The following is a 23011-nucleotide window of genomic DNA, read 5'->3' as shown; positions in this document are numbered from 1 at the left end:
TCTCCATTTAATTTACATACTTAACATTCTGGATTGAAAATTGGATATTAACGGGTAAGGGTCAAATATTCCCACTGCGAGATGGAAACGTCCTTGAGCCTTATGCACTGTATGGCTTGTGCAAAATAGATAACCCAGTCTTTAGAAGATATTATGAGCAGGTACCAACCGGGTGAGTTACCTCACTTATCAGTCAATTTAATATGCATAGCTATCCCCCGGCAAAGTGCTCTGCCTGCTACATTCGAACATTGCATTTCACCATCTTTTATCATGGTCCGTGGCATTATCACACTAAGCCTCTCTTTGGAACCTGGCTGAATCTTCAAATTGCTTGGTTCCAGAGTGTCTGCTGCTTATCAACGTGGTGCCTCGTTTCTTCCTGGCATTTCCAGAACAGTGAGCTCCTGACTTGCGTGGCAATCTCAACCTTTTACAAAAGTGACTGCTACTGGTCTGCGATTCTTAGCAGTTCAAGCTTGCCTGAAGACAATTGTCCTGAGGATAAGGCATCTATATTTCACCTGGCTTACACTCCAGCACCTCCCACCTCCAACTTACTGGAAAGTGCAGTAAACAGTAGCGGGTTGGTGGTTTCGGTGTTATACCGACCAACTGTATGAGTCAGGAAATCCAACCACCATCCTTCCCTTCCGCAAACCTTTGAGGTAAAAACGTCAGGTATTGTGCTAGTTCTTCTACAATATGGAATTATTCTAACATCAAACTACCACTATGCACAGGAGAGGAGGCACAAGAGGAAATTTCAATAACTGAAGGTAACTTTTAATACCTTTCAGTGCTTACATTCCACAGAGCTTATATGGTAAGCAGAGTGGTTTTCACAGACCAATTGATTACGCTAGCTTTAGCAGCCACAATTACTTGCAGCAAGGCCATTACAAAATGTGCTTTTCGAAAGATGCTTGTGGTCTTACTCAATAAGCTTAGAAAACAGAAGTTCACATTAAAGTAAGTACAAACCAAATAAGCTATAACTTCCACAGCAAAAAACAACGAATTTTGTTGAAGTCTATAAATCAAATTGAAATAAGAGTGAATTAAAGATGTATTTTATTATAGAATAGACCAATGTGGTTAGTCTCTATTTATACTTGGGGCTCTTAACAACAATACATTTATTTGACAAATCACCGAATATAAACCATCATCTTATCTACATTCATTGTGTCAAATGAATCAAGTGTTCAATAAGTTACTCACCCCACAATCACAAAACACCCCCACATATTCTCACAAAGACTGCTATGGAGCGCTGTCAGAGGTGCATTATATCGTAACGCATCCTATTTTGAGCTGTAGTATTTAATGTGAAAAGAATTACTTTGAAATTAAAGCGAAGGACGGTACACAATAACAGTGTCAGACGGGTTCAACTAGGCAAGTAAGATTTGCCACAAGTAGACTGCTGCAAGATTGTTTTCCTATTACAAGCGCAATTGAACAAAGACATATGTAATTGACGTCACACTTAAATACCACCCTCCTTCTTCTGGTAGAATGTTCTATGGTAGAACACCAAGATGTTAAATATAGACTGCTATTTAAGTGCAACATTATGGTAATGCAACTCAATTTGGATAATAAACCTCTCAGTGGCCAATCTGTCTCGGATTAAAATCTTAGGACAGTCACACGAGACTACGAAAGGTGCTACGATGCTGCACTTATGGAACACTGGGATCCAAAGGACAATAAAATGCTCTATTAGACGTATTAAGAGTGAACAACCAAACCACCAAGAAGCAGCTTTGTTTATAAAAAAAAAAGCCAGCAACATCAACAGATACAGATGTGAATGGACATCACATACAAGCATTTGGATCATGAACTAGGGTACTACATTTATTTTCTGTGGGTTCTTTTAAGAAGCAGAGACAAACGAGTGCAGTGAAGTTAGTGCTATATGTTACCTCAATTTTTTTCATTTGGGAAGGAAGGTAGACATATGGCGATCATAGGCATTCACTAGTCCATGGGTGTGTGATATACGTGTAGGACTGCCAGATCCGTGTCAGAACCAAAAAGTAAAGCCTTCCGTTCACATTTATTGTACTCAAGTGTATTCTATGGAAATGATTTTTAATGTCTGGCCCTCCTGTCTGTGCAACTTCACAGATGTGTCCCAGTCAGAGCGCTGCCCTTACTAGTTTGTACATTATTCAGGCACAACACAAAGCACAGTCCAACTGAGTCTATAATTCCAGTATTTGCTAGTGCCTATTCGAGATTCTTTCAGCTACAATGTCCTGATTAAAATGTAATTCTCTACTTAAAACATTTTAAAAAAACACACCTCATTGTGCACCATTATGTGAATGATTATGGACAAGTCCAGGTCACAGAGGATAGTCGATCTGCGGTGCTCATTCCAGTAACCACCTTTTCAGAGAATCTATTGGATCACGTGCTCTAAACGTCCTTAGAAATACTAAAGGCCAGATCATTGCAAAATGATGGTTACCAAAACAAAGAACAAAAAAATAGGATGCAGAGAAACAGAAATGCAATTAAAAATAAAACATTAGTTTAAATATCCAAGACTCTTTGGGACCCTACTAACCTAATCTGTGTTTTAGTGGAAGGGATAAACAGACCAGAAAGAAAAGTAGTAGTGACAAATAGTCTATCATGTTCAATGTGATAGGCAAAAATGCTGTTCATTAAAAAAAAAAAAATGAAAATAAGCCTTTGGTTAATTAGTGAAACATTATATTGTCAGGGTTTAACTAGACAGCTGTAGTCTACAAAGTAAAGCCAACAATGGAATTGTCCATTGATTACCCACTGCAAACTGCACATCTTAGTGTCTATTGAATACTTTCTTTTAAGTGGGTAAAACACTGGTAAGGCTTTGCTGGCAATAGGGTTCTTCAATAGGATTTATCACAAACTAAGTACAGTCCATGTTCTGAATCATCTGGTTTTCACTTTTCTTCTTGGCTCTGTTTCGCATCTTCAAGAACAGAGCGTAGTCCTAATTTCTTTAGTTCTTCCACCAGGTCTCCGTTCTGATGCATCTGGAGAAGTATGTCACAACCACCAACAAATTCACCATTCATATATACTTGAGGGATGGTGGGCCAATTAGAATAGTCTTTAATTCCTGCAGGAAAAGGAAACACCAGTTAGATAATATAACTTTCAATTCTAAGATGAAGCAAACATATTTTGCCTTCACTGATTAAATGTTAGTAGTCAAAGACAGGGGTTAACTTATTTTAAAATGATAGATTTAAACTCATGTACAAAAAGGTCTCTAGATTTCTTCACAGAGGCTGGATCCAGCACTTTACATAAAGACTAAAAATAAAATTATATTTGCGTGGCCACGAAGTAATAAGTCAACAAACTCACTCCAGCAATTGACATTTGGGAGAACAAAAAAATATTTTACACATCAACATGTATTTGTTAATAAAACTGAATTCCAAAACATTTAGCTGACAAGTAGTGAAATTTTAACCACCAGTTAAACGAATCGCCTCATCAACTATATAAAGGCGTTGCTAAAGGAAGATCACTACTGTAGCATTATGAATAAAACCTGCGGTTCCGAACACGTTTCGGAGCCCTTATAAAAGATTTCATTCTGGAATCTAGCACCAAAGTGGAATTTGGCAAAAAGAGGGAAATGACGAGGGAAATGACGAGGACTTACCAACTGTTGGCTCATTCCATTCCATTCCATTCCATTCCATATTTTACACACAGATTAACATGCAATTCACTACCAAACCTCAAAATTGTTTAAGGGAAACAAGTGATAAGAACGGAAGATGTTAAAGTAACTTGGCTTTACCACTCGTTATAAAAATCTTTGTTGTTCAAAAGGTGCACATTTCATAATAGCGAGTTCACTACACTCATGGAAAACGCAGAATTCATATCAATATCGACAGACTAGTCTGGTGTGTAGGTAACCCAGCAAGTCAATGTTCCATAACATATTCAGATCTCCACAGCGCTAATAACCACCAAGACCACATTTATGGAGCCTTCACCTCTATTAACCCAACATGAAAGATCACCAGATTACCTTGCAGCTGTACTGCAAAGGGACCAGTGGTATTACATCTCACCATTCATTTGGTTACCAAAAGCTTTATCCGGTAGGATGCTCTCACACATTATAAAAAAAATTGCCTGGACAATGTTATCACTGTCTCGAAAGAAGTCTTCTTGGAAACAACAAAAACAGCTGAATGCCTACTGTGCAATAAACATACGTTTAAGACCAGTTTAGTGCCATCTACTAATTGTTCAACACGTATTCAACCTCTTTGTGGGTGAAATCACTTTAATGTTATGCTTTAAGTTTCATACTGAACCATATTAAGTGCTGAATTTGTGGCATTCCGGCTACTTTATTGTGAACTTGCGTTCAGTGCTGATGATGCAAGAGTGAAGCTGCTACCAGAGTCCATAAAACAGCATACCTGCAATTCAATCATATCTAGGGTTTTGTCAATTAAAAATGTGTCTTCCTTAACTAAGTGCAACGAAAGCCCTGTTCACAGAAGTGAATTTAGTTCTACAACTTCACCTATGTCCCATTAAGAATAGATTTTTACTAACTTCAAAACTCGTCATTTTAGTATGAGGAAGTAAACCCTCTTCACGGTCTTCTTTTGAGCAGGAGAGGCGTCCTGATTAAAATAAACCTTTTGCTTGCAGGTGAAAATGTACAAAGTCCAAAACTTCACAACTCGAAGATGACACCTCAGTTGCAAAAATGCTAAGGTAACGTTAATGTTACAGGTAAAACTGGAAGAAAGGAATCAGACTGAACAGTGAACTAGTAACACATATGTATGTTGTCATGGGGTGATCAACCCTGTGGTAGAACATGCAGCTTAGGATAATCTAAATTTGCGAGTGGTGTATTTATGTTTTCAATGTAGTATTCAGTTATTTTCCCTTGCTAACACCAGCTGTGGGTTGCTAACTCTGAAACATCTTGTAAATCTTGGAGAGGAGGAGGCAGGTATGAATGGAGATAGTGGAAAAGAAAGGACATCTGCCAGGATGGACTGCTTTTTAGTTATTCCTTAACGGAGTAGGTGGTGTTAGGATTGATAAAGGACAAGACCGAGATCAGGGACAGCAATTAGGAACATAATATGGCCCATTCGATGACGCAGATCTCTTAATTAGTGAATTGTTTATCAATATTTTGGCAATGGGTTGTTAGTTACGCTAGCTTAATACTAGTATTTATTATGCAGTGACTTGACCAAAAGCAGTCTGAACCACACAATGCAATGATTTTTTTTTGCCTATTGAAAAAAGCAATGGCAAAGCCAATAAGCCTGGCTTTAATTTGCTACCGCATGCAAATATAGGCACCCCGAACGGCTATTTACATGAATTCCATGCACACAGTTGTTTACAGAAGAAAGCAAGAATCGCTGATGTTGCAAATAGAGGAAACAAGTAGCTTTCTGGCAAAATGCATATAGGAGCTTAATAGCGGATTGTGACCGTGTGATGGTTAGGTGGATTTTTCAGTTGCACCCAGCAGCAAACACCATGATGCCAGAGATAAATACTTCTCTGAACAGAGCTCAAGTCCACTCTATGTACAGTTTAAACAACGAAGACAAATATTTCCGGATAGGTGTGCTGTCAAGCGGGACTGCAACAGGTAAAATGACACTAGGGAGGGGGAATCACCGAGGACGCCAGAGGAAGTTGGCAGGAAAAGGCAATATAGATAAATTGCCTAAAATGATCACGTCATAGAAGATCTAAGTTACGTGGCTGACATCATGCCAAGCCCAAAATCCGCCATAGGAGGAAAAGGCAAAAAAGATATTTGCCTAAAATTATCACGTCATAGAAGATCTAAGTTCTGTGGCTGACATCATGCCAAGCCCAAACCCCGCCATAGGAAAAAAAGTGGTTTTCACACACAAAAAGGATCCTAAAATTCATGTCGGTATTTTAAATTTAAAAAACAATAATTGCTTTCATTTTATAGCGTTTCTTGCGTAAGAGAAAAGGTTTATATGGAAAAACATGGGCAACATTAGGAGCCACAAACAATTAAAGCTGAAAATAGAAGTTTGAAACTTAATAAAGAACTAAAATTACGTCACAATTATGCTTACTTTGATAAAGAACAGTCAGTAATTGCAGAACGCACAGCAGTTTACAATCAAAATAACCATTTTCGTCCAGCCTTGCAGTAGTTTTCTTCGATGCACAGGAAATCGCGATATCAGCTTTAAAGGAGGAACATCTGTGCAATACTTATCTCCTCTGCACAGACCAAGCCATTCCTAGAAAAAACTACGTTGCCAGTGTGCTGAACTAAACCTTCTGATGTCAAAAAGCAAGGATGAGTGTACTCGCCAACCCAGAAGTCATCCATTACAGGCTGTTCTTTCCTTTTTACATACATTGTTTACACAGAAAAAATGTTGGAGAAAAGAAACCGATATCGACACAGCAGCTCCCTTTACTCATGACCAATGTGACCAAGTTACAATAGTTTCATACGGACAAAGTTGGTGTGTTTTTATTTAGTAACGAACGTTTTAACTATGAGATTAGTGTTACCAATGTTAACTAAGATACAGTCTTACCAGTGCCGAGCGAAACAGAACTGGGCTCTAGCTCTCACACACACACAAACAAGCATTGGCATAGCCAATAGGGCTCGCCTTTGGGACCTTATAAGTGTTTAGCCATGCAACAGTTGATTATGTTGCACCAAGGATATTGTGCTGGATAACTAAACACTTATAAGGTCCCAAAGGCGAGACCTATTGGCTATGCCAATGCTTGTTCTGGGGATCCCATGATTCAAAGGTTCAGGTTCTTCACCTGGATGCTGATCTTAGCTGAGCATCTACCAAAATGATATATTACCTTCTACTGAAGACAGTATGACTTCCATTGTGAAAACCTGGGTGGACCAGTCTTTTTGTGAATTTCTTCTGTGTTGTTCAGATGTGGGAGAAGTTGAGTACTGAACCTCTTTCCCAAACAGGAGATTTGTTAAGTGAGAAAAATATTGGTGCACTGGTGGTGCTCAGAAAACCATTACCAGTGTGCTCAGGCCGAGACCACGATACCAAGAGTACGAACGTGGGGGCGTCTTTGTCTGTCGAGATTCCGGAAACTTTCATAGGAGGAGGATAAGGCATATAGATGCCACTGCCATCAGCTGTTTATGAAGGCATCATATTGGTATCCAGGTTCTTGTCCATGCCAATGTGGAAAGAAGGCCATGTATCGGTGATGGCACGACACATGTAATTTACTGTTTTTTGCTGTGTTCTTTTTCCAAAGTAGCCCATGATACGCCAAAAGTAAGAAATTCTCAGTAACTGGCAAAAGAAACAATCAGAAAGCAGGAATTCTATGGGACTTAAAAAAAAAAAACTACCATTAAACTTTCACATCAAGAAAAACTGCAGGTGCAGACCCAAAATGATCCCCCCAGCTATTGGGCACTACAGTCCAGGGGCAGAGAAGCAAATGGAAAAGCCATAATTCACAAATACTAAAAAAATAGTAAAAATAATAATAAAGCATCAGAAAATACGGCACCCAGATGTAAACCCCGTGAAGTACATATGAAAAATAAACTTTCAGCACATTCACACGTGTACCATCATGTGCCTTTAATTTTAGTAGTTGTTAAAAAGGTCCTCTGCTCTTTTGGGTTGCAGGCCAATTACACTAATATCCCAAGAAAAGAAACAAACCCTGAAAGCACAGAGAGAAATTCAAGTGCACTCTGACACAGATCTTGCCGGGTCTGGCCAAGTGCGGGGATCTGCGTACGGTTAAGGTCGTGGAAGGCCAGGCCCCACAGGCATAATCACAATCCCGGAAACTGATTCATACCAGACTCAAACCCTGATGCAGGGCCTCTGCACACAACTTATTCTTGTGCTCACCTTGTGTTGTAATAAAGGCTTTCAGTATGCCGTTTTTGTTGAATTTTACATGTAGAACAAATGGAAGCGTTCTGCTAACCAACTCTACACGCTGTCAGTCATGACTTAAAGGCCAATTCGTGCACATAGCAGAATCATTATAAAACAAGCGAGCAGCCAGGCAGTAATGTGTTCGAATAGCAGCAGCATGCATTGTAAAGACGCTGAACGAGCTACGGAAATGTGGAGTTCAAAGAACGCCGACCAAAGATTGGCTACAAGTAAAACTAAAACCGCAGTATGCAGTGGAACAAGCTGCGAGGCAAATAAGCCCAAGGAAATAAATAACGAGACAAAGAAAAAATAAAAACACAGAAGCACAAAGCGTTTTCCTTGTAGGATCGTGCAGGGGCACCATCTGTTTGAAAGTTAATTACAAACAGATGTCGCCAAAGCTCGCTCCCGCAAGGGAATTGCCAAACGTGCATGCGTTGCCATTGAAAGCAATGCAAAGCGTGCACGTTTGTGGGCGAAAAAGCGAATCGATTCCAAGAGGTCTCCTCCTATGCAGCGAGACCTAAAAACCTGTTTGGACTTAGGATGAAAGATCCTAATAAAAATGCGTGCCAACAACAAAACAAACAATAGCCCGCACAGATCATTATAAAAAGATTTAATTCACAACTCTGAAATGCTGCCTAAAAAACTATTAACTCGTGCTCAATGAACAAGGCCAAGAGTAGTTTTTCCAAAACACACACGTTTTAAATGTGAATAAAGCGCAGAGTCGAAAAACCACCACTTTCAGAGCAGAGTTAACAGGAAATAATGTAACCAGTTGTCATCTTCAGTATCAATTCAACTTTGGGATTGGGCCTTTTTACTACCATCACAACATTGGCACACTTTTAAAGAATGTGTGAAAGCAATCTAAGGCGGAACTTCAAAGTAACATGATAATACTTCCTTTGGGAGAAATAGTAACTTTTTTGTGAGGATTAACGGTGAGGGAAACCCACATTTCCACCTCATGGATATGCTTAGGATTTAATTTTGAGACTATAGAATTGTATCGGTTAAAATCGGTCAGCCTGCGGTTGGTCTTACCATAACCTTTTTTCCTCCACGTTTTGCTGAATCTATTGTTGGTCTTAAGACTCTGAGCACTTTACCACTGCTTATCAGTGTAAAGTGCATCTGTTTCTTCCCTAAACATGAGTGTAATTGGTGTATAACTGACTGCCATTTAGTTTACTTGCAAGTCCCTTGTAGGATGGTATACTATATACCCAGGGCCTGTGAATTTAATGCTACTTATGGGCCTGCAGCACCGATTGTGCCACCCGCAGAAGTAGCCTTTTAACCTATCCCAGGCCTGCCACTGCAGTGCTTGTGTGTGCAGATCACTGTCACTTCTTTTTTAGAAAAGACAGAATGAGCACCGGGTTATGTGCATATTATTATCATAAAACTGACAGTTGACCCATATTAAATGATTCACCTAATAGTGTTTCATGTAAAAAATATGAATTTTTATTAATTTGTTTTTTTTGGATGTGTAGTCAATACTCGTTCTTATTATACGGTTTTCAAAACTATGAGAAATTGTACATCTAGTTGGATTTAAACAATGAATTCATTAATATGGACATTCAACATGATAATATTTGTACAATTTTCTTTACATGAGCCTATCTATTTAACACCCAAAATGAGATACAGTCTACAAAAATAATAAATGGACATGATTATATACAGAACCAAAGATTTCCAGATCACTGTCACTTCGACATGATATTTAAAACTGCTTGACATGCCTTAAAAACTCTTCTTACATACAAGTAACCGCTAAAAAAGGCCCTAGGGCGCCATAAGGGCACGGTACTATGCAAGTAAAAGGTAAGACATGTACTTTATGTTTTACATGTCATGATAGTGACAAACAGCCAATTTCGTTTTTCACTGCCATGAGGCCTACTCCTCTCATAGGTTCGCATTGAGCATTCCTTAATACACTATTAAACTGTGTTTCATATATTTGGAATGATATTGATAAATTCTACTTACTGGTGAAGTTGTATTTAACATTACTATTTTAGAAATGCCACTTTTAGAACGTGGACATCTCTCTGCACCTACTGCTCTGTGTGCCTCAGCCTCTCTTCAATACACATCCGGAGAGAATGACACCTACGCTTTGTGCATTCCCTCTAGACAGCCACAACACGGGAAGGGTAGGTGTGTCTGAGTACCCATCTACACACAGCTTCATTCTGATGGCCTTGCCTGAGCAGGAAGGAAGGAAGGGGCTAACATTTCACTTGAATAGGTAGTGTCCTGTCCCTACACAAAGCACTGTTATACCCCCATAGATAGCCTGGAAGACATGACTGGGCTGAAAGGGGAACCTGTGTACTTCAGAGAGCTGCTTTGAAGAAGTCACCCCCCACATCAAAGGCACTTTTGGGTACAAGTACTGGGTCTCTGCACCCCCCCCTTAAAACCAGACATGTCTGAATCTTGAACTAAACCCCTGTCAGAAGGACTGCTGTGCTGCTTAACTGACTTATCATTGGACTGCAGACTTGGAAAGCCTGCTTTACTCTTGTGTTGTCATGCTGCTCTCCGACTCTGCTGGAGGAGAGCTGGACTCTGCTTTACACTGTAAGTGATCTCCAAGGGCTTGTTGGCCTGCCTCGTATTGCTTGAGACTCCAGGAAATCAAAGTCTCTACTCCTGCTCCTGTGCCTGGCTCAATGAAAGTGGTCCATATACTTGCTACACAGATTCAGACAAATCTCCTGTCTGGGTGTAACAGAACTGGTGCATCGACCCGGTTGCAGGAGTAAAATCTGTACATTGCTTGATGCCTCCGGACTCCGGTTCCCAACTTCAGAACTGGTGCATCACCTTCACTGCGTGGAGAAGATAGATGCATCTCGCTGTCTGCGACCAAGAAAGATACTTTGTTCACTGGGCCCTGCGTGGGTCCGATAGCTGTCCTGCGCTTCCACAAGGTCTGCCCAAACGTTGACTTTGTCCCGGTCCAGCGTGACCTAAAGAAACCTTTTTAGCACTGCTTAATTCCAAGTGCGTTACTGCATTTATTCTTTTAAAATTCAATATCTCAACATCTACACATTGGATTTTTGTTGTTTTGGTCTGGTTTTGTTTATAATATAATAACCTACTTTTATAAACCGGTGTGGAGTCTCTTTTGTGGTATATTCATTGTGTTACTGTGTGTGTGTTGCACAAACACATTGGCATAGATCAGTCAGGCTTATCTAAAGAGGCAAACTAAAAGAGGGTGAGCACAGGTTATGTTTTAGTGTGAATCTAGTTTACCCTGAATAAGATTGTGGCTTCTGCTTGGACTGGGTGCACACCTTTGCCAGCCAAAAACACGATTTTTAACAGTATCCAATTAGGCTCCTGTGTAACCGTAGTGCATGCCGCCACCAAGGTCCTGCCACTTCACAAGGGAATGCCAATTACAAATTGAGCTAGATTCAGCATTTCAAGTAGTGGGAATTCCACCAAGTTCCTGTCATTTTAGATAATGGGAAAGCGGCTAGGAAGTTGCCATTGAAAAGGTCTTCTGAATAGGGGTGGGAGGAAGGTTTCATTCCACCTCCGGATTAGGCACAATTTGGCAACTCTGCATTACTCTTGTAAGGTGGAGCTCCTGCCAAATTCTGCCAATCGCTGGATTTGTTCCCCTGCGAGGCTCCAGAAATGTGAGCAAGGTTTGGTGTCCACAAACACCATATTCTTATGCGGATGTCTCTGTCAGAGGGCTGCTTCACAAGTAGATCTGATGCTGCTCAAGTAGACTTTCTACTCAAGCAGCAGCCAAAGCAACTCGAATGAAAACAAAATCTGCAGCACACTTATATGAAAGTTCAAGCCAAAACGATGTCTCAATGGACATAAAGTTCAAATTTCATGGGCGAAGAAGTGGACCACCAGTGTTTCGGTTCCTCTTTTATTGTTCATAGAAAGCCAGCCGACACGTGTTTTGTCGCAGGAAAACACACTGTTTCCGCGACTCCTCAGGGCTGTAGGTAGTCGGTATGTAACCACAGGTCGCGGTGCCGGTGATAATTCCGACCCGGCTCCGCTCGAGACCGGGTATCAAAGTCAGTCAGAATGCGATTTCACAAATATCGACAGTAGTCTTCTCCAGCGGTCATGTGGAGATTCTTTATTGAATAAACTTGCTACATATAATGGTCATCGGAGCAAAAAATTCGAGAGTGTCTCTTGGTCCGCATATTAGAAGCACGGAAAGTGTAGAGACTTATACAGCAGTAAGTCCCCGTAGTGCGGTCACCGCACCCGGAACCAAAACGCGAACTCTAGCGAGTCGCCGCTGAATCAACCCCGCACTACGGGGACTTACTGCTGTATAAGTCTCTACACTTTCCGTGCTTCTAATACGCGGACCAAGAGACACTCTCGAATTTTTTGCTCCGATGACCATTAAATGTAGCAAGTTTATTCAATAAAGAATCTCCACATGACCGCTGGAGAAGAGTACTGTCGATATTTGTGAAATCGCATTCTGACTGACTATGATACCCGGTCTCGAGCAGAGCCGGGTCGGAATTATCACCGGCACCGCGACCTGTGGTTACATACCGACTACCTACAGCCCTGAGGAGTCGCGGAAACAGTGTGTTTTCTTGCGACGAAACACGTGTCGGCTGGCTTTCTATGAACAATAAAAGAGGAACCGAAACACTGGTGGTCCACTTCTTCGCCCATGAAATTTGAACTTTATGTCCATTGAGACATCGTTTTGGCTTGAACTTTCATATAAGTGTGCTGCAGATTTTGTTTTCATTGTATTTAATGTGTCCTCAAAACACATTTGGAGGGGTTACAGGGATTTGCCCCTTACCTGCATGCACCTTCTGCCTTACAGTATCTTCCTGTGCGTCAACCTGAGCAGTGCGCCCAGCATTTCCCTCACACCTGAAACCCTGTCCTTTGTCGTTATATAAAGCAACTCGAATGGCCGGGCACTTCTGGGCACCGCATGGTGCTGGTCGCACTACTGGCGCTAAATTGAGGCACAATATGCATCATTTTTGGCTGTCGGCAGAACTCCATGAAATGGCGCCAAGTTTTTTTGTAACTGCAGAATTCTGTGGAATGAAACTCCGCAGGCTCTACCCACCCTGAACAGAAGTGGCCTGTTAGCCTACCATACTTTATTCCAGATTTTAGGAAATGTCAGTGTTTCCTACTGACCCAGTCTCCCACCAAGTGGCAAGCAATCAGGATAAGTAATTCAATCCACGCAGACATAGATACAGGTACAGGTACAGTCTGCCACACACCCTGCAGCATGTCAGTACTGTACAGAGGACTTGCAGTAACCCCCTCCCCCTTTGGCCCTTCCCAGAGAAAGAAATGTTAGTGATAACCACAGGTTCCATGGTGGTGAAGGTGGACCTGAAGTCATGTGCACCAGTGCAGTGATCCACCAGAAAAGTGACAAGAGCATACCAGTGCATGCAACACCTGTGTGCCCCAATTCCTCAACCATTCTAAGAGAAGGACTAATTAAAATTACTTGAACACATCTTAATCTGGGAATTACATGAGTGGGATACACACCTCATGTGTCCCTATTACCTCAAGGTTTTTCAGAAATGTAATACTTGGTCGCACATCATATTTTCTGGGCATCCCTCTCACCGTCCAGATATCATAGACATTGTTTTAATGAGAAATATAAAACGAAATCTTCTGAATTCTTGACAAACTGATAGAGAGGCCTGGCAGGCTCCACAATGTGAGGTACCTGCTGCAAAAGTGAGCTAAAGGTATGGGCAGGTGGATTTTGAACAAGTGATCGAACACAAAGTGCCTCTGAAGCAGCATAGCCAAACCCTTGGATGATGAAGTGGCTAATTTCAAGAAAGATTACAAGTTATATGAACCTGGAAATGTAACCATCCACAATTAATCATGTCCAACAATTAACTGGTATGGAGTTCGGACAGTTCTCCAGGGCCATGGAACTGAACTGCAACTAGGAAGTGCAGGCAGCAAGTATGGTCTACTGCTCGTTGGACCATAGGAATCGGATGCTAATGCGAGCTCAGTGAATTGCCAAGTTCCTCATTTTTAGGCTTTTACTTTCTTAGCTAGGTCAAACTTTAAGGGTGGTGGTGGCTAGAACACTAGATAGAGCTAGTAGCACAGAGGTAAACACAATATAACTGTATTGTCCAGTGACTATTATTTCTTGTAGCAAAGAGTTAAGACCTGTCCTTAAGTTGAATTGTGTATTAATAATGCTATATAATCTTACATTTATTGGGCCAAATTTAAAAATAGAACAAGGTACATGAAACACCCTCAAGACTCCACACATTAATGTAGGGGTAGCAGCTTCATGTATGTGTCGCAGCTTAAGTGTATGGTCTGGCTTGCGTAGCAGGGCAGACCATTCAGTGTAATGTTCGGTCACTGAGTTGTTGTTCAAGAAGACAATAGTAGTTACAACAGTGTGTTTTTCAGGCAGAATATCCTTCAGCAAGCACAGACACACAAGTTGATCAGCGCCACAATAAAGGTTGACTCATCAGGCAAGTATCATCATGGATTAGAAGCAGCAGACACCACAAGGGAGAGAAAGCACGTAAAGACCTGTGCTCCTTGAGCGCAACACAAGAGAGAAAAGTCAGTCACAGAGGAGCGGAGAAGAGAAGTACCTTAGGAAGCACACGTTTTCATCAGAGTACCATCCCAAAGGCTATAGGGTTCTTACTAGGTCACCTGGCAGCTGGGTTGCACAATTATCCTCCCTTGAGGAGAATGTGATGTTTGGGAAAGCTCTGCTCAATCACGATCTAGAGGGTCAGTCTCCTTCTTGGTTAGCTTCAAAAAGGCAGATATTTTTCATACTAGCAAGTGAAGCACCAGGTCCTGCAATACTGGCTTTAAATAAAGGGGTTTTCATCAGACAAAGCATACCAAGCCTTTCTAATTCAAGTCTCAATAAGAACCGGTCTTTGCCTTCGGAGGAAGACAACTAAGAACCATGCCTTCCATTTGTTCTGGTACACAGACCTTTTTAAGTTAACAGCTGAACTTGCACACCTGGATGACTAGATAGGTTTTGTGTAGACACATTTGCAGTTGGGGTTCCTGCAAACTGGCCACTAAAATTCAAAGTTGCACTCACACATTTGTGAAGGAGAGATTCAACCAGTACCAAGTGCATGTCACTAAGTGTTAATTCTAGTCAGGTAGCAAAATGTGCAGTCACTGGTTTTCCTGGTTGTGCCTCACATTTTAGTATCCATCGGATATTTTATCCTTCCCTGAAAGCATCCAGCTATTTGGAGGCTGTTAACGAAGAAGCACTAATGTTTTCTGCTTCAGTTTAATCACTGTGATATGGAAATTTATTTTCAAATTAAACAAAATGGTAGAGACTTAACACTTTTTCACTGGAGCCAACAGTCTGATGGCGGACACAGCATTTTTTTTGCTGTCGACATCAAGTGAAAGATAAGCTCACTAAATGTCACTGAAAAGCACTGGCAGTGAAAAGAAGAGGGCTTACAGCAAACGTGATGAGTTACTTATTCCCTCCAAGCTGTACGTCATAAAGCATGCATGACCTTAAAAGCATGCAAGCACATGTACAGAAGCAGCAATGTCCTAGGAACCAAGCCAAGAATAAAATACTGAAAAACACTGGCAAAGACAACCGGCCTCGCTTTAAGACAGATTGGCTTTGCCAACGGTTTCACAATGTGTTACTGTATATACACTTCATATTTTGCACAACTAAAGCCTTTGAACTGGAATTCACTTTACTAAGTATTGGCAAATCCAAGAGGTGTTGGCTGAGCTATTTGGTATTTCAATGCCTGAATAGTACATTTGAGTTGCGTCACATTTAGGTGTCCAGCTGAGAAGGTTGATAATGGGGCACAATCGAGAGCTATGAAGCCGAGGCTGAATGCAGTGTGTGTCATGGGGCCATAACAGTGTTCAGATTACATGCTCATCCAATCTCTGGAATATCTGCAGTGTGCACATTGTGATGGTCACATATGTACCATTTACTAATTACTAATTACCTGTAACAGTGATAGATTAATACAAATGAGCAACAACTATCAGCAACTCACAGGCCTTCCCCACCACCCTTACTTAGCGGAGGCGGCAGAGAAGGTTCTTCTCTCACTGGCTGACCCATTCCATGACAAGGAAGCCAATGAGAGGAGGTAGCAGAATCTTACGGCAGTCCCCTCCTTCCCAGATCCTCCAGGAACCACAAAGGCCTTTCTGTTTCTCTCACCCAGCACTCTATGTCGCCGCCACATCCGGCAAGGCCTTGATTAATGTTGGATGCATCAACAGCACTGAAATGAAGAAGAGGGGGGGAGAAATCTAGCCGGATTGGTTACTCGGCCAGATTGGGAACCCATCTGGCCCCAGTGAAATATGCCGAAATTATCCTGGAGTAATATGCAGACAATAGGACACAATTCAGCAGCGGCCATGTTATCTGCTTTCTGTTGTGAGCCACAATGTGGCTTCCTTATTATAGATTCCAGGCAAGCCCAAAAACAACGGGCCAGGAGCCCTCCTTTTGTTTAAGTTTTTTTTTTCATTTTATTTATTAATTTAGTTGCAAAACAAACATAAGACACAGAGATGAATTTTCGTGCAAAGTCACAATACACAACATTCAGGTGCAGTCCAAAACAGGCAAAGGAGTACAATGAGGAGTTTTTTGGTGACATGAAGATCCAGGAGTGATAAAATAGCAGCACCAGAAAACCACAGGGTCACGTCCACCCCAAAGAGCGCGCGTAGATGAACAATAACCCAGAGGGACAGAAGGTCGCAGGGGAGTCAATGGGAAAGACAGTTAGGGGCCCGGCGCGGGCCAGCACTGGCGGACGCCGCTGACCAAGGGCCGGCGGGGAGCGCGGGAGAGGCCACGCTGCTGGGGAGGGAGCAGGGAAGAACGGGTAGGAGACTAGGGGCTAATCGGACAACAAGGCGGGAGTGACACAATCTCAGCACTGTGAACCCGGAGTCGGTACCCTCCCCCGCGGAACGCTCATTGAAAAACAACAACACGAAGGCACATGAAACTGGCAGAGGCGCTGGGGAGATAAGGTAATGGGGACAGTCACTGACCAACATAGTTGGCCGCCGCGGGCACAGGACTGGCAGGGAGCGTGGGAGAGGCAGCGCCGCTGGAGTGAGAGCGGGAGAGGAGATAGGCAACCAAGGGGCCCCATATGTCGACAGGGCGGGACCTGGCGGGCATCAAATCCCAAAATTCAGATAAAAGCGTCCGACAACGGGAGGCATCTTCCAGCCAACTCGCAACCTTAGGAGCTGGCCGCTGACCCCAACACATGGCCGCTCTCCGCCTGGCCAGCACCGAAAGCATCGCAATCAACCGGCGAGAGGCATCAGGGCAAAACCTAACAAAGCCGAGGAGACACAGGAGAGGATCAGGGCACACAGCCGCGCTGGTGATTTAAAAGATAGTGGATCAAACCGCCTGCCAGAACTCTAGAACCTTAGGGCAAAGCCATGCCAAATGAGCAAAATCCGCGGCTGGGGCGGTACATCGCATACAAGAGTCCTCAGGGATAAGCCCGAGCCGATGGAGATGCACGGGAGTGCGGTAAAACCGACGCAAGAACTTGAAGTGAATCAAGCAGAGCCGATAGTTCGGGGAGAGCTTTTTAGTTTGACTACAGCAATAAAGTTAGTTGGCTGCCGGGATATCAATACCAAGGTCCACACCCCATGCTTCGCACGCCCGGGTCGATGAGATGGGGGAGGATAACAGGGCAAAGGCGTATAGTTTGGTGACTAACTTGTGTGGCGACGCAGAAGTATATACAAAATCCAGGGCCAGGAAAGTAAGGGGGGGGGGGTTGTGGGAAGGCAGGGTGCAGATTTCCTTAGGTGGCCCGCAAGTGATAGAACAGGAGCATGTCCTGCAGCGATGGGGATTCCGGAAGTGAGTAAAAGGAATTCTCCGGATAGAGATCTGCTAAAGTCCTCGGGCCGAGCAGCGCCGCATGACGCGACATGCTAGAGGACTGAAGGGGCGGGAAATCCGGGTGATCTATAATGGGCATAGCATTGGTAGATAGGAAAGAAAGACCAGAAAGCCGGCGTAGGAAGGACCATGCCCAGTGCAGCGTCTCGACCATATCGACTTCCATCCAGGAGCGAACAGCGCAGTGGTCAGTGGCCAGGGGGAAGCGACGTCAGTGTCCACCGCTACGTGGGGCTGATAGGGGGTAGGGTGAAGCCAAAAATGCAAGAAGCTGGCCTGAGCGCACAGGACGTAAAGGTGCAAGTGAGGCGCACCCAAACCGCGGGCAGACATGGGCAAAGTCAGGATATCATAGGCAACCCTGGGTTGCCGCCCCGCCCACACCAGCGAGATGACCAGAGAGTGTAGCCTGCGAAAGAAATGAGAAGTTAGGGGGATAGGTATGTTGGAGAAGAGGTAGAGGAATTTAGGGAGGACCACCATCTTGGCTACAGCGATGCTACCGGCCAGGGACAGCAGCAGGCGGCCCCATAAAGGGATCTTAGATTCGTGCCAGTCCACCGGGCGCCCAAAGTTCGACCTCCAAAGTTCGTCCAAGTCTCTACTCAGCCAAATGCCCAAGTAGTGTGTGGAACCAGATGCCCACTCAAACGGGAAAACAGGCGCGAAGGGGAGGGTGGCATCCGTCAAAGGGAAGAGAACGGACTTACTCCAGTTTACCTGGATGCCCGAGAGCCCGCCAAATCGAATAACCTCCCGCACTAAGGGACTGAGGTTGTCCTGGGGATGACGGACATAAGTAATATCGTCCGCATACATGGAAACTAGGAGGGAGCGGGACGAAAAGCCAATGCCCCTGCGAGTGTGGTGCTGCCCAACCGAGCTGCCAGGGGCTCCATCGCGATAGCAAAAAGCATGGGCGATAACAGGCACCCCTGACGGGTACCTCAAGTAATGTTGATGGGGTCGGACACCTGGCCATTAATGCAAAGACGGGCGGGGGGGCTGGTATAAAGGAGCTTTATATTAAGCAAACAATGGGCGCTGAATCCCATACGCGGCAGGATATAAAAAAGGAAGGGCCACTCCAGTGTATCAAACGCCTTCGTGGTGTCAAGCAGGGCAGCCACCGCGTGAAGATTAGGATTAATTTGATGTGAGACGAAAAAAAGATAGTGCGGAGATTGTGGGAGGTAGCTCTACCCGGGATGAAACGAGATTGAGCGGGGAATGCAATGGTGGGCGTTAGTAAAAAGGAGACGAGAAGCAATCAATTTGGCAAAGATTTTGTTATCGATATTAATAAGGGAGAGGAGCCGGTAGGAGTCGCGGCGGTCGGCGGGCTTGTCGGGTTTAAGGAGCAGGGTTAGTGAAGCCTCACGAAGGGACAACGGAAAGATGCTTGTGTCAAAAGACTCATTGTACATAGCCGCCAAGTGCGGTTCCAAAACGGTGGCGAACGATTTATAAAACGAGGCAGGCAGGCCGTCAAGGCCCGGTGCCTTGTCACTGGGAAGGCTGCTGATGACTGCCAAAATTTCCTCCCTTGAGAAAGGCTCGTCAAGGAATTTACGATGGTGGTCTTCGAGCCAAACAAGGGCAATGGACTCGAAATATTGATCAAACTCCTCTGGGAACGGCGGGGCCAGCAGAGTAGAGCTGGGAGTAAAAAGCAAGGAAACAGGACTTAATTTCTTCTGGAGAGGTGGTTCGGCCCGGACCGCCATCACTGAGGGCTGTGATATAGGAAGATGCGCGCGGGGGTGCAGAAGGTTGGCAGGGGTGCGCCCAGGGCGGTCCCCCTCTCCAAAGCGACAGGCCCGACCCTCCCTGACAAAGAAGGACAGCTCATGGTCGGCCTCATCCGAAAAGTCAGAGTGTTTTTGATGCAGTAGCGCCAACGTCTCGGGGCTGGGGCACGCCGACTGGGTGGCATCCAAGCCCCAAATCTCCCCCTCCAGTTTAGCCAGGGTGGAGCGAATGGAGCGGAGAATGCCCGCCTGTTTGGAAATACATTCTGCCCGGAATAAAGTCTTGAAACCCTCCCATAGGGTGGAAGCAGAATCGATGGAACCCACGTTAAGCTCAAAATAGTTAGTAATTGCGGTCTGGATTTCATCACCGAACACAGAGTCCTTAAGGGCAATGGGAGAAAGACGCCAGGTGAAGGCCAGAGGCTGAGGCTGAGAATTAGGAGGCCGGATGAGGAGCTGGACTGGGGTGTGATCGGAAAGGGTGCAAGCCATGTCTTGGACCCCAGCGGCCCAGGACAAGATGTCCGGTGATGTGAGCCAAAGGTCGATTCTCGACCAACAACCCCTCGCACCGGTAACGCAAGTGCCTTCACGAGCGTCGGGCGGAAATGACGCCAAACATCATAAAGTGAGTTATCAGTTAGGATAGACGTGAGAGCAGTGGGGCGCGCGGGTGGGACGTGTAAGAGCCAGAGCGATCCAAGGTCGCAGAGAGGGTAACATTAAAATCCACGCCCCAGATGATGGCCGCGGGAACGCAGGAGGAGATAAAATGCCAGATGTGATGAAAGAACTCCGGATCGTCAGAGTTCGGCCCATAAACCGCGGCAATTGTAACAGGTTCAGCCAGTAGTAAACCATGTAAAACAACATACCTTCCCTCAGAGTCAACGAGGGCTCGGGAGGTCTGCCAAGGGAGGCCGCGACGGAGCAGAATGGAGACTCCCTTACCATAGGATGAGTAGGTGGAAGAGTGGGATCCCCCCAGTGGCGAGATTGAAGTCTGGAGACCGAGCCGGGAAGCAGGTGCGTCTCCTGTAAAAGGCAAATGTCTACCCTGTGGCGCTGTAGATGTGCATGCATCAGGCGAGCCTTACGATGATCATTCAGGCCACGGACATTCCATGTCCAACAAGTTAATTCAGCCATAGGGAGAGTGGTGGGAAGCAGCATTATGCAGAGCGGGATGTATGACGTTACAACGCATGCTTTTACCCCGCATGCTGTTACAACGCGGTTTTTACAACGCATACCATTACAACGCATAGCGCTTTGGGGTGCTGGATAGTGAATAGTTTATTTACTATTCCAACTCCAGTCCCCATGTACACTAGGGAAGGTGTTGGATAGTAAATTAAATCTATTCCCTATCCTAGAGCGCCCCCCAGCGCAATGCGTTGTAATGGTTTTCGTTGTAAAACCTGCGTTGTACTAGCACTGCGTGGTAAAAGTTGCGTTGTAAAGGATGTTTCCCTGCAGAGCGCACAGCAAGCGGCGCAGTCTTACACAGCACATATGTGATAGCGGGGAAAGTGAATAACAGCTGGGGGAGTGCATATAAGGGAGCGGCGCAGGGGAGTAGAAACCACCCTCGGGCGGTTTCCAGTGACCAAGTGGCATCAAAGGGCAGCATAGGCTACTAATGGGCCAGCATGAGTCGGAGGAAGTGACACAAGAGAAAAGGTCCTCAGCAATCAGCAAGCTGTCCAGCGGGGAGACGTGACCCATAAGACAGTAGGAGCACCTATGAGGAATCGAGTGGAGCTGCAAGGCGTAGCTGGGAGGCACCAACTAGAAAAGACAAAGAACAATAGCACCATTGAAGAGTCGGATCCATACCAAATACATGGCGATAGTGACCTGCAACGATGTTGCGCAGATAGCACAATACAACAATAGAACAAATTATGAATGCAAATAGACAATGGCAACGAAGTGGTGCAGCGAGCTTCGTATCGTGTCAGAAACCAAACCAGAAAGAACCCATCCACCAAACCCCTTCCCTCCCACACCACCCCCAACAACCTATACAAAAAGAAACCCAACCACCCCACACCCACACCAACCCCCCAATCAGGCTGAGGATACCACCCACACCACCCCGGGAACCCACAACTTAGAGGGGCAACACATTGCAAAAAAAAGGGAATCATCCCGTTGAGGGCATGGCAGGACTCAGCGAACACCCCTGCATAATAGCAGGGTGGCCAAGCAAGAATGGAATGGTGACATGAGCAGATCACGTGTGGGACAAAAAGACAACCAAACAGTGCCCACACTTTCAGTCATTATTACTCAATCGACCAGCTGCTTCATGTGGGGACTTCGGAGGAGAGGATCAGGATTCCTTATCAAGTCTTTTGGCAAAAGCAAGGGCCTCACGTGGGTCAGGAAAAACCAGTGTCTTGGAGCCCTGTCGGACCCGCAACTTCGCCGGGTAGGCCAGAGAGTATGAGACCTCATGCTTGTGAAGGATACCCTTGGCCGGCAAGAACTCTCTTCTGGCAGATTGAACAGACAGGGTGTAGTCTAGGTAGAAAGACAAGGTATTGCCCTGGTGCGTGATGGTACCCTTGTCTCGAGCAGCACGAAGAATGGCATTACGATCACAGAAGTTCAGAATCTTTGCCACAATAGGGCGGGGAGGCAGACCAGGGCGCGGGCCAAGGGAGCGGTGAGCACGTTCTACGACAAAGGAGGAAAGGACATCCCCGAAGATCTCCCCAAGGAGTTTTTCTATAAAGTCTTCCATCTTGGAGATATTGGTAGACTCGGGAAGGCCTGTGATGCGAAGGTTACTCTGACGGGAGGGGGCCTCCAAATCCTCATTCTTCTCACGGATTACAGCCAGGACTTTATCCAACTGGAGTATCCTCTGCCTTATTAAAGTCCCTCGTTTTCGGCTAAGGCCTTTACCGCTGCAGCAGGCCTTTAATCGCTGGTATAGCCTGCAATAAATGCAATAAAAAGTGAAAGTGAAAAAGTGCTATAGCCTTATAGCCCGCCGTAGCGGGCTATACTGGCTGTCAAAGGCCCGCTGCAGCGTTAATGGCCCGAGCCGAAGGTGAGGGACTTTAACAAAGCAGCAGGACTTTAATTGCCGGTATAGCCCTGCTACAAAGGGCTTTAAGGCTATTAGACCATTCTGCCACGAGTCGTCAGAAAGTTCTAACAAATAAAACAGAATCATTAATTACACTATGGCAACAATGTATTTGAGGAATGGGAGTCCGTGGGACAGGGTAAACACATGTTAAACATTTTTACTACTCACCAAG

The 23011-nt window shown here is 44.6% G+C and overlaps 1 protein-coding gene across 1 annotated transcript in view; it reads right to left on the bottom strand.

The window, feature by feature from the left end:
• Positions 1-1057: 1057 nt before the first annotated feature.
• The window catches only part of GLRX5 (glutaredoxin 5), a 38165-nt gene continuing 16211 nt past the window's right edge, over positions 1058-23011 (bottom strand). The window contains exon 2 of the mRNA XM_078660116.1: positions 1058-3127. Coding sequence (XP_078516242.1) covers positions 2949-3127 — 179 coding nt within the window. The 3' untranslated portion in view covers positions 1058-2948. The remainder of the gene's footprint in view (positions 3128-23011) is intronic.

Source organism: Lissotriton helveticus, chromosome 9 (assembly GCF_964261635.1).
Source record: "Lissotriton helveticus chromosome 9, aLisHel1.1, whole genome shotgun sequence".
In the NCBI taxonomy this organism is placed as follows: domain Eukaryota; kingdom Metazoa; phylum Chordata; class Amphibia; order Caudata; family Salamandridae; genus Lissotriton; species Lissotriton helveticus.
The sequence above is the reverse complement of the archived record's forward strand: the minus strand, read 5'-3'. Positions and strand labels throughout refer to the sequence as shown.